Below are 16,244 nucleotides of genomic sequence, written 5' to 3'. Positions count from 1 at the left end.
TTGTAAGATATCTGATGTTAAGTAGTTCTTAGAAAGCAAACACAATTGCGCAGAAACTCAGGAAATACACTGATTTCAGCAACTTCTGCCACAAAGCAACAAGGTTTCAGTTAAGATACAGCACTTCTGAGAGGATTTTGAACAGTTTAAATTTAAACTCCTCTTAAATTCTCCTCTTTACACAAGACAAAATATTGTTGCTTCATGGAAATCAGAAAGTTTTGGTTTTAAAATAAGCCATTTTTATTCGTTTGTCATAACCTCAATATTACTCTCTCTGCAGCTCTTGTTATTATTGTTTATTGTATCCACCACTTTCATAAAAGTTTCAGTTCACTTATTTCAACTCTCCCAACTCTACAGATCAATAATACAATTTAGTTTCAACTGTTTTACATAGGAAACAGAAATTCATCTTGCCCAGCGATGAACTTAAGAAATTCATTTGCATTTATCAATATAAAACCAAACCTCGCAAAAAATAAAACAAGGTTAGAAACAGTGATATAAATGCAAAATAGCTAGTACTTCCACAAAATGTCTAAAACCCTCTTTTTTTTAAATTTTCACATAGAAGATACGAAATTATTTTTACACTAAGATGTCATCTGTTTCTGCACTTACCTGCATTACACATACTGTTAAGCTGTCCTGCAGGCTTGGAGCTCTGTGAAACAGAGGTCACAGATGTCCGATGCAGAGTATTGTTTCCATAGCCTCCATTTTGTTCCAGGAGCTGAGGAGATTAATATTCACTGTAAATGTTTTCTAGACCATTTAGCCAACTTGTTACACTTTGCACGTTACCTTTACTTGGTGAGAACAAGTAAGCTGAACCTCAGAAGAAAGCCAGAAAGTTAAGATTCACTAATGGATTCACTTGCAGTATTGTCCAAATTAACCATCAAATCGAAGATGCCTAAGTGGATTTCAAGTTATTGTAGGCTGAGCCTTCATATAGTAGATTTTTCTGTGCAAGTTAATTATGATGAAATGTAGCGTGTCAAACAGCACTTGCATACTAAAGAGTGACCCCACATCAAGAGAAGATTTTTAAACCAGCAGGAAGAACTACAACCAGTTTCCTTCAATGTCACGCAAGCTCTGTGCTTTAAAGCACATATTTTCAACGACCCTACAAGTGACAGAGATCAATTCAATTGAATTTCAAAACAAGTTAGCGCGAAATTTTCAGAAGACTAAGGAACAGGGGACCTGCTCTGACATCTGGTACTAAACGCACACTCACTGGATAAGAGAAGAGAGAAAGGAGAAAAAAAAAAAGAAAAAATCAGTAATACTCCTTATGAGACATCTTTACCTCTGTGATGGGAGATTTAGGATTTGCATTCCTAGCTGCTGCAATCTCCTGCAGTTGATTCACAACTTCAGCAATTGACAATCTCTCCTCTGGGTTCACCTTCAACATGGAATCTGAAAAAGGAGATACAAACAATATAACAGAAACCCTTCAGAGCTTTTCTCCCAGCAAAGGTGAATAATTTCTTCAGTGCACTCCAGTGCAACAAGCAATCAAATGCTAATAGAATGGTGCAACTGCTAAATCTGTATACAAAGTTAATTTCCATAACAAGTACCCATGAAAAAATACCATTTAGGGTTAAGAATATTTCAAAGAATATACTTTAGGATGAGTTAGTTAATAACTTCAGAAGTAACTTTATATCTAATACTGTTGGAGTGGGAGACATTTCTGGCACTGTTAACTAAGTTTTCAGTAACCTATTAATACTTGAAATGTAAAGAAAGTAGAAATTCTAAAACAAATTCAAAGAAATCATATCAAAACACTAGTTGTTCCCATGGACTAACTCGTATCCTAAGCATGACAGAAAACTACACTACAAAAAACCAAACAGAAGTGTCATCTAAAATTTCCAAGTTTCTTGATAATGGATCAAAATTTTCAATAAAATAAGTTGTCACAGTTAACCTTTTTCACCACCACGTCAGTAACATTTAACTATCAGTAATACAATACTTTCAATAATAACATATATCCATAAAGACACCAAATTAAATAACATTGTAAACTTACGAATGAGATCATGAAACACAGAGTAGCGGGTGTCATTTTGTGGGATGATGTATTTTCCATTGACTATGCGAAGTTTAGCTCCATCTTCAAATGGATGTTGCTTAAAGCACAGCAAGTACAGGATACAGCCCAGAGCCTACACAGAGATAAACACAGGAATATTTTATAGATTCATGGAATCATTTAGGCTTGAAAAAGTCTTAGGATCATCAAGTCTAACTGTAAGCTTAACACTGCTAAGCCCACAGCTAAACCACATCCCTAAACTCCAGATCTACACATTTTTTAAGACCTCTATGGACAGCGACTCAACCACTTCCCTGGGCAGCCTGTTCCACTGCATCAAAACCCTTTCTGTGAAGAAATTGTTCCTAACAACCAATCTAAACCTCATCTGGTGCAACTTATACCATTTCCTCTAGTCCTATCACTTCCTGTGTGGGAAAAGAGACCAACACCCTCCGTGCTACAACCTCTTTGCAGGTAGCTGCACCAAGCAATAAGGTCTCCCCTCAGCCTCTGTTTCTCCAGGCTAAACAGCCCCAGTTCCCTCAACTGCTCCTCAGAAGACTTGTGCTTCTGACCCTTTGCCAGCTTCATTCAACACATGATTCAAGGTGCAGCCTCACCAGTGCTGAGTACAGGGGGACCATCAGTTTCCTAGTCCTGCTGACCACACTATTTCTGGTACAAGCCAGGATGCTGGTGGTCTTTTTGGCCACCTGGGCACACTGCTGGCTCACGTTCAGCCAGCTGTCAACCAACACCCCCAGGTCCTTCTCAGCCACACAGCTTTCCAGCCACTCTTCCCTGAGGCCTGTAGTGCTGCATGGGGTTGTTGTGACCCAAGTGCAGGACCCAGCATTTGGCCTTGTTGAATGCCATACAATTGGCATCAACCCATTGATCCAGCTCTGCAGAGCCTTCTTACCTTCAGGCAGATAAACACTCCTGTCCAACTTGGTGTTGTCTGCAAAATGACTGAAGGTGTACCCAGTCCCCTCATCCAGATCATTGATAAAGATATTAAACAGGACTGGCCCCAATACTGAGCCCTGGGGAACAGCGCTTGTGGCCAGCCACCAACTGCATTTAACTCCACTCAAAATTCTCTGGGTCCAACCACCCAGCCAGTTTTTCACCCAGCAAACACTACACATGTTCATGGTGGTGTCACAGCAGGTAGAACATTGGTACTGGCAGCTGGTGACACCACCAGCACAGGCTGGTGAGTGAGTAGCCAGGTGAGCAAGGGTAGGAAGGAGAGGGCATGGTGGCAAGAGCTGCCCACGCTGATGGAAGGTGGATGCTTTGTACTATACCTGGACATCCACATAAGGAAACAACCAAACCACAGCACACTCCTGTCCTCTTCCTCCTGTGACACTAAGCTGGAAAGTTGCCAGCAGTTTACAGGACAGATAACATCAAGCCCTACCCTATGGTGGTATTACAGGGAACTGAAAGCTCCCCAAAGGCATGGGCAGAGGGAGCTCTGTGCCATTTTTCAATGGATATCCTGGGACTGAACTCCTACAACTAGCCCAAGTGATGGAGTGGCCATGTCAGTGGGCAGAAGTCTGGTGGTGGCCAGCATTTTTAGCACGGGATGGGTGTTCCCTGGCCAGAGAGGCACAGAATGGACAACCTTGGTGTGAGGCTGGGAAAGCAGGGAGACAGGGCCTGCCCATGGCAGAGAGTGGCTGCTTCAGCTGGTGGTTCTCCTGTCTTTGACAGCTGCAGCCCCAGACAGGGACATGAGCAGGGTTGGAAGGGACCTTCAATGGTCAGCTAGTCCAACCTCCCCACAATGAGCAGGCACATCTTCAGCTAGATGAGGTTGCTCAAAGACCCATCCAGCCTGGCCTGGAATGTCTCCAGGGACAGGGCATCTACCACCTCTCCCAGCAACCTGTGCCAGTGTTTCACCACCTGTATTGTTAAAAAATCTAGTTTGAATCTCCCATCTTCTACTTAAAAACCATTACCTCTTACCCTATTGTAACAGGCCCTGCTAAAAAGTCTGTCCTCATTTGTTTTATAGGCCCCTTTTAAGTATTGAAAGGCCACAATAAGGTCTACCTGGAGCCTTGTCTTCTCCAGACTGAAGAACCCCAACTCTCTCAGCCCTTCCTCATAGGTGTTCCAGCCCTCTGATCATTTTTGTGGTGTCCTCTGTACCCTCTCCAATAGGCCCATGTCTTTCCTGTGCTGACAACTCCAGAGCTGGACACAGTACTGCAGGTGGGTCTCACCAGAGCAGAGGGGCAGAATCACTTGCCCCAACCTGCTGGTCACGCTCCTTTTGATGCGGCCAAAGACAGGATTGGCCAGATCATGGCACAATTCTATCCTCTTCCTCCTTCACCACTCAAAGGAGTGCTGCAACTTTGTACAAGGATATTGACCCAAGGATAACAAAATACCTTATCCTGTACCTCTGCACCTTATCTTGTATCCTGTAACAGATAGCATCATTGTCCTACAGGAAGCTGGAAGGTCCACACAGCCATAGACAATAGGAGCTCTGCAGAACCCACCTTCTTTTGGTGAAACTTATCACAGAATGAAAAAAAAATTATAAATACAGATTTTCTGATTCATTAACCCATTGGCTGTTTTTTCTCACTTATGATGTCTTTAATTCAAGCAATGATATTTAAAGCAGGATTTTAGACTATTAAATTAGGCTTCCTAACACTGCTTGCAAATCACAGGTGTCACTCAACTACTCATGGAACTCTATATATTCCCAGTGTTGTAGAGATCAGCTTCACACTACTTGAGAAACAATTAGTCTTGATGTTTCAGAGGACAGAACACTTAGCAAAACACTTGTTTGGCATGTCAATTAGAGAGCTCCAAACAGTAATACTGCTACTAAATAGGCTTGTGGGGTTTCTTCCCTTTCATGGAATTTTTCAGGTTCAGGGATTCTCCTATTACTGTCTTTTTAAAAATCATTTCAATAAATCCATTTTATTAATTTCACAGTATAGTCTTGTGACACTGAACATGTTCAAGAACAGGGTTCTTCTTACAAAAGGCTTCAGGAGTTTATTTCACATCTTCATCATGTGCTTCAAGAAGAATAATTTTATTTGTGGGGACAGAATTTAGCCTTTTGTATTTCTAACTCAGATACATTCTGTTATGCAACACACCAGCTAGGTAAGCATTTAAGTGCTAATCAGCTTGTTTAAATTACTCTAGAGGGACACAACATTATTGCTAAAATGCTTGTTTTGATAAGATTTGAGGAAAATAAGCCCAAAATGACTGCCCCTTTTTTCCTTCAATCAGACAGCTATTCCATGCTTCTAATAAAATTTAAGATATTTTTCAGACAGGTTCATTCAAGCCTCAAAAATTACAAAACCAGGACTACCATATCCTGGGAACTTTCAAATCCCTTCATGTGTCCAAAGATGAGACCTGCTCAACCTGACAAGGGAACAATCACCAAAGCCAGAAGTCAGTTTTGAATATTATTCTCTTAATAGTACAGGTGTTATAGATTAGTTATGATAATTTCAGCTGTTACTTGAGTAATTAAGCTGATCTAGACAAATATTTTAGTATAAGCTAGCATACAAAATATACCAGCAGAGTTATACTATTGCAATAGAATAATATTCTATCTGGCCTACAAGAGTTTGATAATAGAGCATCCAATTACTCCAAGCAAATGTTTGCACAACAGACTGGAAAAATCCTCCTCAAAGTTTCTTCTGAACCTCAGCTTAGTTGCTTAAGCTTTTATGGTCCATACAAACAAAACAAATCAGAAAAGACATTATCTAAGAAATCTACTATCTGCAGTCCTCTGTGTCTACTGTCTGCAACTGCCCTTGCTTGTCAATTTATTCCAAGAACAGTTTCAAAAATTTGAACATTATTAAAGTCAAAGGTTTGAAATGTAATTACTCCAAAACACTTACTGAGCCTCTCAATCCAGGGCCAGAAATAAGTTGCATATATCAATTCTGTATTATTGTATAGCAAGCAAATTTTTGTCAGTCTGATAAAAAGCTCTCCATAACATACAGACTGAAGCATCATATAGTCCACATTTAATACACTGAAAGAGTGCAGGAAATACCACTTACTCTGCCACAGAAATGCCTATTTACAAAGAAGGCAGATCATAATTTAGTTGGAGGAATGAAATTACACCTTGCACAGCCTGAGACACTATGCACATCAGAAGACCTCATCCAGAGCCACGCAGGGTAGAAAAGCACAAATTCAATCAGCTGAATATACAGGAAATGAAGAGACCACTTAAGATTTGATCTGTGCTTTAATTGCTAAAGAATTCCTTCCTTTATCTGTAGCTTAGGATTGTAACGGTGATATATTTTGAATATTTCAAACACCAAATGTGATTCAATTTAACTAAAAGGCAATTCCAGTTTCAGCAAGGCAATTCTTCAAAGCCAACACTACCCACAATATGGATATGCATGACAAAAGAGCCCATATGCTGAAGATGCTGCCCCAAAGCTGCAGACAGTTCATCTACAGCAGTTGCCTGGGTCAGTCTGAGCACTCACATGCTAGCAGGTAAAAAGCAGCATAAAAACATGACCAAAAATAACCAAGAACAGATTTCTGACCTGCTGCTGTGCTTCTACCAGCAGCTAATCTGACCCTTCTTCAAGGGGACAGTAAAGCTTTTGGGGTTTTATGGTAGTGCTTGGGGTTTGGAGGGGGATTGTTTGAAACAAACCAAAATACTGTTATTTTTCCACTGACCAGCTTCAGGCAATAAGCAGCACACTTAAAATGATGAAAAGTTCTACAGTATAGCTGCAGGATGACACACAGGTAATGTACCAAAGTACTTTCTGAAGAGAATTAAACTACATGAAATCTAAAGATATCCTTCAGCTCATGCAGAATTAAAATCTGCAAGATGTCTTGCACTGACTAGAAGAATTTTTAACTAGATATTGGTAAGGAACCCAGGTTTGAAATTTTGCTTCTTAAATATATTCTGAAACCCACTCTTTTGCTTTTTCAGAAATTTGTAAGAGAGACTGTACAAAGGACCTTCCAAGCCAAAACATAATTTAAATGAAGAAAAATCTTTATGGCAAGGTAAAGCCTGTTATTTGAGTGGAATTCAGTTGAATTTCAGTTCAGGAAATCAAATTAATTCAGAAAATAAAAAAGGAACTAGAGGCATTTGGGTTCAGTGATTGTTTTCTGAACACCTCTAGACCTAGGCAGGAAATGTACAGAAAGCAATTGGCCAGGCCTAAGGACCTCTGATCTGACAACCAGTATCAAATCACACTCCCATTGAGGAGGTTATGTGGTTAATAACTAATGTTTCCTGTATGTTGCTGTTCTAAGACATTGCTCTCTCCTGTATGCTTTTAAGCTCACGCTCTTGACAAGCACACAGTGTTACTCACCCTACCTGCTTTCTTCAGAAAACTGTTTTGTTTGTCCTAACCACAAACTGCAACATCAGTTATGGCTTCCTGAGAAAGCACCATATTCTATGGCCAAATACTTCACATGTTTTCACTGTACCCACAGTATAAAGGAAAACACACAGAACAACATGTTGCAACAAAGGCATGGTAAATGGAACAGATCTTCCAAAGACACAGCAGCAGACAACCACCATGTTAATATTAACAGACACAAAGCTATTCTAAACAAACAAAAATTGCAACTGCCCTTTCGAGTAAGGCTTTTGTTAAATGTATTTCTAGCTTTTTATTTAACTGGATGTAATCTTGGATCAGACTACCAGTTTTTAACAAATGTGAAATGACCAAATGGTCAAAGAAAAAAAACGTATTTGTATTTTCTTGGTGTTTCTTCACATGCCAGAAGAAAACTGCCAACAGCTGTAGAAGCTGAATAACAGTTTCCACAATATCTTGTAACTAATTTATGAAACCGAAAGAAGTTTTGAGATTCCAAATAAAAACTTCCAAAGCACCAGCATTACATTTCCTCAATTTGTCATTTGACACACTGCCAATATAGGTAACAGCTGAACAGCTTGGCATTTGACTCTGTAAAAAACATCCAATAAACTAAGACCCTAAGTGTAAAGTCACCAGGCAGTACCTCAGTACTATTACGGTATTACACAACTGAAAACGGTACAACTGAGGATTTAGTATTTCCATTTAATTCTGACTACAGATTTTTAGTGATTATTAACAGTTTATCATTCTTTCTATACAAAGCAAGAATGATCTCTACATCATTCACATCCTTGCCACTTGCTAGTATTTGATCTAGATGCAATACCTAGATATAATAATTTTGAACTCAGCCATAGGCTGTCCCAGGATTACATGCATTGCAGAGCATTAAAGGCAAGAATTTGAATTAAGGACTAAGTATTCTGGCTGTATGGTGGCAAGCTCCAACTAGGCAACGGTTCTACTGCATGTCAAAGAAGTTCAGCATTGTGTCTCACAGTGCAAGTCAAGCTAGATCTTGGAGAAAACCTCAAATACTCCTTCTCAATCTTTTAGTATTTAAATACATAGTTCACAGTACTCATGTTTATTTTGCCATAAGACCATCTTACATTTATTTTGGTGCTTTTATTTATTTACCAACAAAGTAACATGAAGACTGCAAAATCAGTTCCACTATGACATAAACAGCTATAATACAGCAAGAGAAAAATTGCTTACCCAAATGTCCTGTTTTTCACCAATTGGAAAATTTGAATACAAGTCTATCATTTCTGGTGTCCTGTACATTGGTGTTGTATTCCTTGTGATCTGCAGAACAGAGAACCTCTTGAAGCAGAAACTTGAATAATAAGCACTAATAGCTTTCAACCAAGGAAAGAGTTCTCCATGTAGAATGGACTGCATTCTCATTTTGAAAATAAATTTCAGAAATACTTGTCAAGGTAGAAACTATCAACTGAATCCTGCAGTACTCACAACAGGTTTGATATGACAAATAAAAACAGCAATAGTAAAATAAATAGCATTGTGATATTCAATAGTCCTTCCAAACTGCAAAGCACGTAAAGTAAAATACCTCTTCTGCATGAGGCAAAAAGGGATATGGGCACACATACAGAAAATCACCAATAAGCCAAAAAGTGATTTCATGGTCCAGTGTGTACTCCTCTCTTCCTCATCACACTTAACAGTGCAGACATGTCCAAAGAGTTAAGCTATGTTCACAAAGATCCCTGAAAAGACCTTTTCTACAATCTTTTTGCATAGACTGTACAAGATAGTGGTACAATATTATTTTTGCTTCTCCAGAAATCAACAGATTGCTTTCCACATATGCTGGATTATGAAACAGGGGCAGTTTACAGACACTTATTATATCAGAACTCACATCTGAATTGTCACTTGATATCCACAGCTAAAAGTCTGAATCCAGTTGATGTATTGCATTAGATTTACCATCATTACACTCAACTCTAAACTAAGAACAAAGGCACTTTGAAAAAGCACACTGCATACTTGACACAGTCACTGTAGTTCTAAAGGCACCGCAACACTGACTATTCAAATTCTGCTGAGTAAATTTGTCACATCTTCCTATGTGATTCAACTGAGAAAAATAAGATGAGAAGGTGGGAATCACTTTGGCATAACCAATTTACTTCCTGTTAAAAGCACAATTAGAAGCTCTAGTAATCACTTCTATTTTCACACCAGATTTCATAATGGACACTGCTCAAGTTGAAGCATTGTTTGTATATGCAGCTACAGGACAAAAGCTATGATTGTCATTGCAGACAATGTTTGAACCCTGGCAACACAAACACAAAAGCAAAGCTTTAGGAACAACACTACAGCTGAGACAATCTTTAGTTGCCTTAGAAGTTCCATGAATCAATATCAGATTAACAGTAACAGTTAAATGAACCCAGCGTTAAAGTTAATCACATTAAAATAGTCTCACCTCTTCTTCAACCAATGCTCTCTTCTGTGCAGACCAGTTGTAGTCAGGATAGTAAGCTATAGTTGTAGCACTACCGAAGTCACAGAGTTTTATTGTCCCTTGGTTACTAATAAGCAAGTTTTCCACCTTCAAAAAGAAGCAGAACAACAAATTAAAGATACTTTTTTTTCTGTACACTAGCACACATGCTTTTAAATATCTATTCACTTGTGCATACATATAAAAAATACTGACTCTAACCCAGAATGTTGTTTACAGGAGCACAAAGATGTCAGACAGTACTGTACGGCAGCAATACAACCAATTTTTAAAAACAAACACATGAGCAGGAAACATTCAAGATAGGAGGAAATAAACCAGGGGGAAAAAAAACCCTTAATTCATTAGTGCCTAAGAGATGGACAGCTTTTCAGAGGACCACCTGCAAAAACCGTATCTTGGGATCCAAATGTTTTTAGGCATAAAAGTAAACACTATTAGCTTAAGTGCAGTGAAGAAGCAGGCTGCTGGGGGACACTCAAAGCCATGACCCTGTGCAGAGACAGAAACCAGCTATTTGAGGGCCACATGCTGCCTGAATAGCTCATCATCATGCTTCCATTTTTCTACAATCCAGCCTTCCTGGATTGCTAAGTGAAACAGAAAAGAAACTAAAGAGGAACGTAAAAGTACGTATTGGGCAGACATATTGTGGGGGGTCATAACCACAAAGGGCTGAAAATTTTTCTCTCTCTATGAAGTCAGGAAAAGGTGTAAAAGATAGAGGCATATTATTAAGATCACAGCACCATACTTCAGATAACTAGGTTCATCTTCCCCTTCCCTTTGAAAGCACATCACCTTTAGTCTCCCTTCTGCAAAACCTCAGTTTTTAGAACAACCTACTAACCTGCCTTACACATGCTTCTTCCACCAAATTAATTTTGACTACCCTGCAGGAAGATACAAGCTCTGTTAATGATGTGGTTAGAATATTGATCTCAATGAGCAACCTGAACTCCTTTCTCTGTTGGATATCCTTTGTTTGTCTCCATGGACAACAAGAAAGGTGTGCATTCAACATCAGATTAAATTTATAGCCTAAAATGGTCACAGTAAGACCAGAGATGAAGCTTCAGTGCACCTACATTCTGATTTTTGTGCTTTGGTAAATACTGTTAATCATGTAGAACATTCCAGCTGATTATTCAGGTTTTAACTGAATAATGACCCGTGCCATGCAAACTAGCTGTGAGCTGCGTAGCAAATCCTGAAAAGTTCAAATCCAGACAATTATAATAGCAGAGAAGCACTGATAAATTGTACTCTAACCAGCATACAATTTTTACAACTCAGTAACTATCTGGGCTCTCACAGTGCTGTGTATACACACCGTAAGTGCAAACTTTGTCCAAAGGGGTTCAGGAACAAAGAATGCACTATACTGACAAGCAAGAGAAAGAAACCACAGGAGCACAGAAACAGCCACGACTACAAAGGTGAATTTGTTTTTAAGTTGCACTGGAGATGTTCACAAATCCTTATACTTCTCACCAAAATAACTGACAAAACGTTGTTAGCGTTCCATGCTACTACACCTACCAAGGGCTACACTAGCATCTCAGGTTGCTAGTGAGGTTGGCTCAAAATAGTTTTTTATGCTGCTGACCTAAGTTCAGCCTTCTGGAAAGGACAGTACAGCCTATTCAGCTTTTGATTGCAGTAAGGTCTCTGCCTATTGCAGCACAACTATCATTTAATCTTGCATTGCAGGACCTGTAACATGAAACCAACGTGAAACAAAATCCCTGCCTTTTTTCCGTGTTTTATCTCTGCTGGGAACTTACATTACTTGACAAGTAAAGCAGACTTTGAATCACAGCATTAGCTTAACTTCTATGGAGCTGGCTATATAAAAAATTGTATATTTATTTGTAAATATTTTTACCCCTTTTTCAGAGAAGAGATGCATCTTTTCTAGGGGCTGGTGCATAGAAATTTCAGTGAATAATAGAAGACTTTATTCTAGGAAGTAACACCAAGAAAGTTCTGTCCTAGCCTGGATCAAATTTCTTTGTCATGACCTAGAAGCCTGCTCAATAGTACTGAGAAAAAAAAAGAATGCTCCATCATCAAAACTAGTTTTATATTAAGGTGCTATACTACTGCCTAACAAAAGTTCCAACAGTGTTCAAAACATTTAGCACATATTTACTTTTAAAGTATGGTTTCACTTCCCTTTCCCCAAAGTAATCAAGTACATGCTTACTTGAGGAACATATTTTCCCTTTTTTTTAAATATTCAGTTGATATCATATCAAGCTGGAAATTCAGACCGTTTCAAGACTTCCCTCCCTGATTTTGTTTACATTTACGAAGACTACCTACATCCACTAGGTTCAAATGTGTTTATAGTACAGCAGAATCTCACTGATTATTAAGGCTCCTTCATCTAAGGCATAGCATAAACGTAAAGGTGAACCCCTGCCTTCAAAATATTAAATTCAAATACAGATTAAGCCCTTTCGAATCTCGAAAGTTTCTAAGGGAACAACCCTTTTCACAGAATAACCCTACAGCATCTTAGTAAAAGTTAGCATAATGAAAAATTCAGGAGCAAAATCTATGAATTATGCCTACCAAATTTTAAAATTCAAGTCAAAAGCAAGTCCTAAATTCAATGCAAATTATTAGTTCTTATACTAAGAGCCTTCTACACTTCCTCAAAGGCTACATAATCCTTCACAGAAAATCCAACACTACCTTTTTGTCCTTCAAAGCTTTATCTCTTCTATTTCAAAAACATGCTCACCCCAAAACTGCAACTTACAAGTTGTAACTCATTATTTTATCAAAAGCAAACACCTTCAACACTAACTTAATGAGAGAACCATGACACACTTCCTTTCTGTCAGCATGTTCAGATAGTAGGACAAGTAGTCCTAACCACAAGCATAAGAAAAAGACATTTGGAGACCCAAGTATTTTGGTGATGAGCTTCACTGACATCCAGCAGTCTTGGCAAGGCAATGCATGTACGCACTAGCCTCAGAAGTGTCCATTGTACTTGATCAACAGTGTTAACACTGATTCAGCCTGACAGGCTCCTTTGCTGTTTAAAAATTCAGCCTTTATTTAAACATTGTAAGGTACCTTTAAATCTCTATGGATAATAGGAGGCTTCTGTTTATGCATATGCTGCACTGCCCTGCAGGTCTGATAAAATATCTTCAAAACTGTGTCACAGGAGACAGGTCCTTTGGATTCTACTTTCTTTAAGAATTCCACCAGCTGTCCTGCAGAAAATCAGAGAAATTTACATAAGCACACACAGAACACCACAAATTCTTAAAGCATAGCATGAATAGATATTCTTGTCATTAAGGAAGGTTTACAGCATTGAGTCCTTTGACTATTCTCAAACACATGATTATCTCGTATTTAAGATACTTTTGAACTGTAGTCTCAAAGAACATTATCCTTATAAAAAATTATGCTGAACTCAAGCTCCACTGAACTGTGTTATCTTTAAGAGGCAAACTGTGCAAAAAGGCTGTCAGAGGCCACAGGCACTACTGGGAAAAGGTTTACCTCTACATAGCTCTGTAAGCAGGAGAAACTCTCCCTGTCCCGTGTCTGATTCTTCTTTTCCTATAGATGCAGCAGAGCAGAACTGGACGATGTTGGGATGGCCTGAAAGTTTTTTCTGGACATAACATGTTCAAAGAAGACAACTGCAAAATTTATTGATAATATTGTATACAGCAGTTCAGACATCTCATTTGAAATGTTAGCTTAAAACCACAAAAAGCATTACAACTGCAATTAAAATATTAAGCTGAACAGGGAAATCCATGCCTCAGCTGAAAAAAAAAAAAAGACTTCAAGGGAAGCAACTAAAGGTAATGTAATAAAAAGTAAAAATAAAACAAAAACACCCTTGTTATTAAGGCTCTGAGGAAACTGGACTTCGTAACAGGCCTATTTCTTTTTGTCATTTAACTATGACTGCAAGGTCTTAGCACAAGTATCAGAGAGATCTTTTAATTATCAGCTGCTTCTCTAGCTTGCTGATCAAGAAAGGGCTATTGTATCAACACCTGTCTTTCCAAAGCAAGTATTAAGTATGCCATGTTTCAACTTAAAGTAATTCAAATAAAGTTCAAAACAAATAAAAGCTCTAAAAGATCGAGGAACTTATCCAGTCACCATTAGTAATAATTCTCCATACTAAAACCTTTGTCGTGTTTTACTTCCAGCTCAAAAATTCAAGGTATCATTATAGAGCTATGTAAAAGGCAGTAAAATTTAAGTGATCTCAGTTCCTGCCAGTGGAAGTTACATTGCATTATGCCCATTTGTTTTGTCTCTGATGTGCATCACCTTAGTCAAATACTGAGACTCATGCCTATGAGACAAACACACAGTATTTACAAGATGCATTCACCAAGCCTGAAAAGAAAGAAGACATCAAATGTACAGCAAAGCTACTAAAAAGGGCAAGTTGGATCCAACAAGTTAGAATGAAATCCAAGTACTATTTTATGTCTTTTGCACCTCTTCATAACTTTTTACTCAGAGCTGCAGGAATTAATTTCATTTCATGGTAATACATTGGAAAGTTAGCAACAGTAAACCTTGGTACATGCGCTTTAATGAGTTTGAGCTGTGAAAAAATATCCAAAGAACACTCAGTTCTTTAATCCTGGCAAGACATGGTCAGAGTAGCTAAAAAAAAAATGTGTAGTGCTATGGTAGTCCATCCTTTTTACTTATACTTCTCTGGAATAGTGTTTAGTGTTAGGTTTTGTCAAGCATTTCAGTAATCATAAAAATAAATATTTGAGTAATTTAAGATCAGTGGTTTTGCCCAGTAACTCAAAAGGAAGCTGAATATTCAAGAGTGGAAAACAAAACAGCAGCATGCCACAGCTATTCACTGAGTCTTGAAACAAACTAAGGGTCTCACAGCAGATGCTGGGAAGCAAATACTGCATTTACTAACACCAAGCCTTTAAAAACACTGAGATTAAACTATGCCCTACCATTTAACATCATTGAGGATGAAAAGGACAGCACCGCCACAGAAATATCTCTTTGTTTCTGATCCATACATTCTACTGAAATTCCTACCCTGATATTCAGTGTTACTTTTTAAAGCCAGACACATCTGAGGTAGAAATTAAGAAACATTGAGAGTAAAAGCAAAGTTTTGAGTAGTTGAAAAGACAATAAATACAGTGCATGTGATGGAAGTCTACTTAAGATCTAAGTATCACCTGAATAGTCAAAAGGTCTCCTCATCCTCTTGTCCACAGTCACAGGACTGCAAAGCCCAAATAAGAATTTCACTTCTTGCTAGACAAAGTACATGACAAAGTCTACACTGGCTTCAAAATTTATCTGCACACATTAAATTCCTGCAATTTTTGAAGAACTGAACTTGCTGGATGTTGGTGCCAGATTCCTGACAAACCAGGAAACCAGACCTTCTCAAATTGTCAGTCTTCTTAAGCAATGTATGGCAAGGAAAGAACTTAATCTGTAAAGCAGTCTTCCATATCAGGCAATTAAATCAACATATTAAAATTTGTTATGAAAAAGGATACCATAAAACAAACTTCTTGAATGATGGCTTTGTTCTTTTCTTCTTCATTAGACAACAATCGCTATCAGAGAACAGAACAATTGAGAGATACAGTCATTAAAACAGTGCTTTTTTTTCTATAACACAAAGGATAAGCTACTGTCAAAAACCTAATGAACTCAAAGAGACAGTAAACGAAGCAGGCTTATTGTACATTTGGACATACTGCCATAAACATAATACCCTGTTTTCCAGCTACCTGTACTGTTCAGGGTTATTGATAACTGAGCAGTTATAACCTTTGACATTAGAAAAAGTAACTGCTCTGACAGTACTCGGTTGTATAAAACACTGAAGTCTCTTCACTACAGCACTGTGCACTGACAAGGAAAGATCTGTCTTCTACCTCAAATCTTCAGGAACAACCTTCAATCCATTTCAACCAAAACTCCTCCAAAATATGTAGCCCAACTCTACCTGAGTAATGGGCAGCAAAATCAAGTATTACTATCTCCAGTATCACTTGGATTTGGAGTCAACATTTGACTAGAAATGATTTGAGCATTTCCTACAAAAATGCCAGTTTTACAAAACAGAGGAAGCACAGTAATAGTTCACCTTTTATCTGTTATTTTTAAATGGAGCTACTTGTAGATGATATTTTGAACACACATATCATATGAGTATGGTCACGTGTTTTTT

At 38.3% G+C, this 16,244-nt stretch overlaps 1 protein-coding gene across 1 annotated transcript in view; it reads right to left on the bottom strand.

Moving 5' to 3' along the window:
- The window catches only part of GAK (cyclin G associated kinase), a 75,246-nt gene that overhangs the window by 48,440 nt on the left and 10,562 nt on the right, over positions 1-16,244 (bottom strand). Inside the window, exons 3-10 of the mRNA XM_080361953.1 lie at positions 15,565-15,624; positions 13,547-13,661; positions 13,109-13,251; positions 9,977-10,102; positions 8,734-8,823; positions 2,060-2,195; positions 1,322-1,434; positions 625-736 (exon numbers count right to left, since the gene is read on the bottom strand). Coding sequence (XP_080218079.1) covers positions 625-736; positions 1,322-1,434; positions 2,060-2,195; positions 8,734-8,823; positions 9,977-10,102; positions 13,109-13,251; positions 13,547-13,661; positions 15,565-15,624 — 895 coding nt within the window. The remainder of the gene's footprint in view (positions 1-624; positions 737-1,321; positions 1,435-2,059; positions 2,196-8,733; positions 8,824-9,976; positions 10,103-13,108; positions 13,252-13,546; positions 13,662-15,564; positions 15,625-16,244) is intronic.

The sequence above is a fragment of the Nesoenas mayeri genome, assembly GCF_963082525.1.
Source record: "Nesoenas mayeri genome assembly, chromosome: Z".
Taxonomy (NCBI): Eukaryota; Metazoa; Chordata; class Aves; order Columbiformes; family Columbidae; genus Nesoenas; species Nesoenas mayeri.
This window is presented reverse-complemented; position numbering and strand designations above follow the sequence as displayed.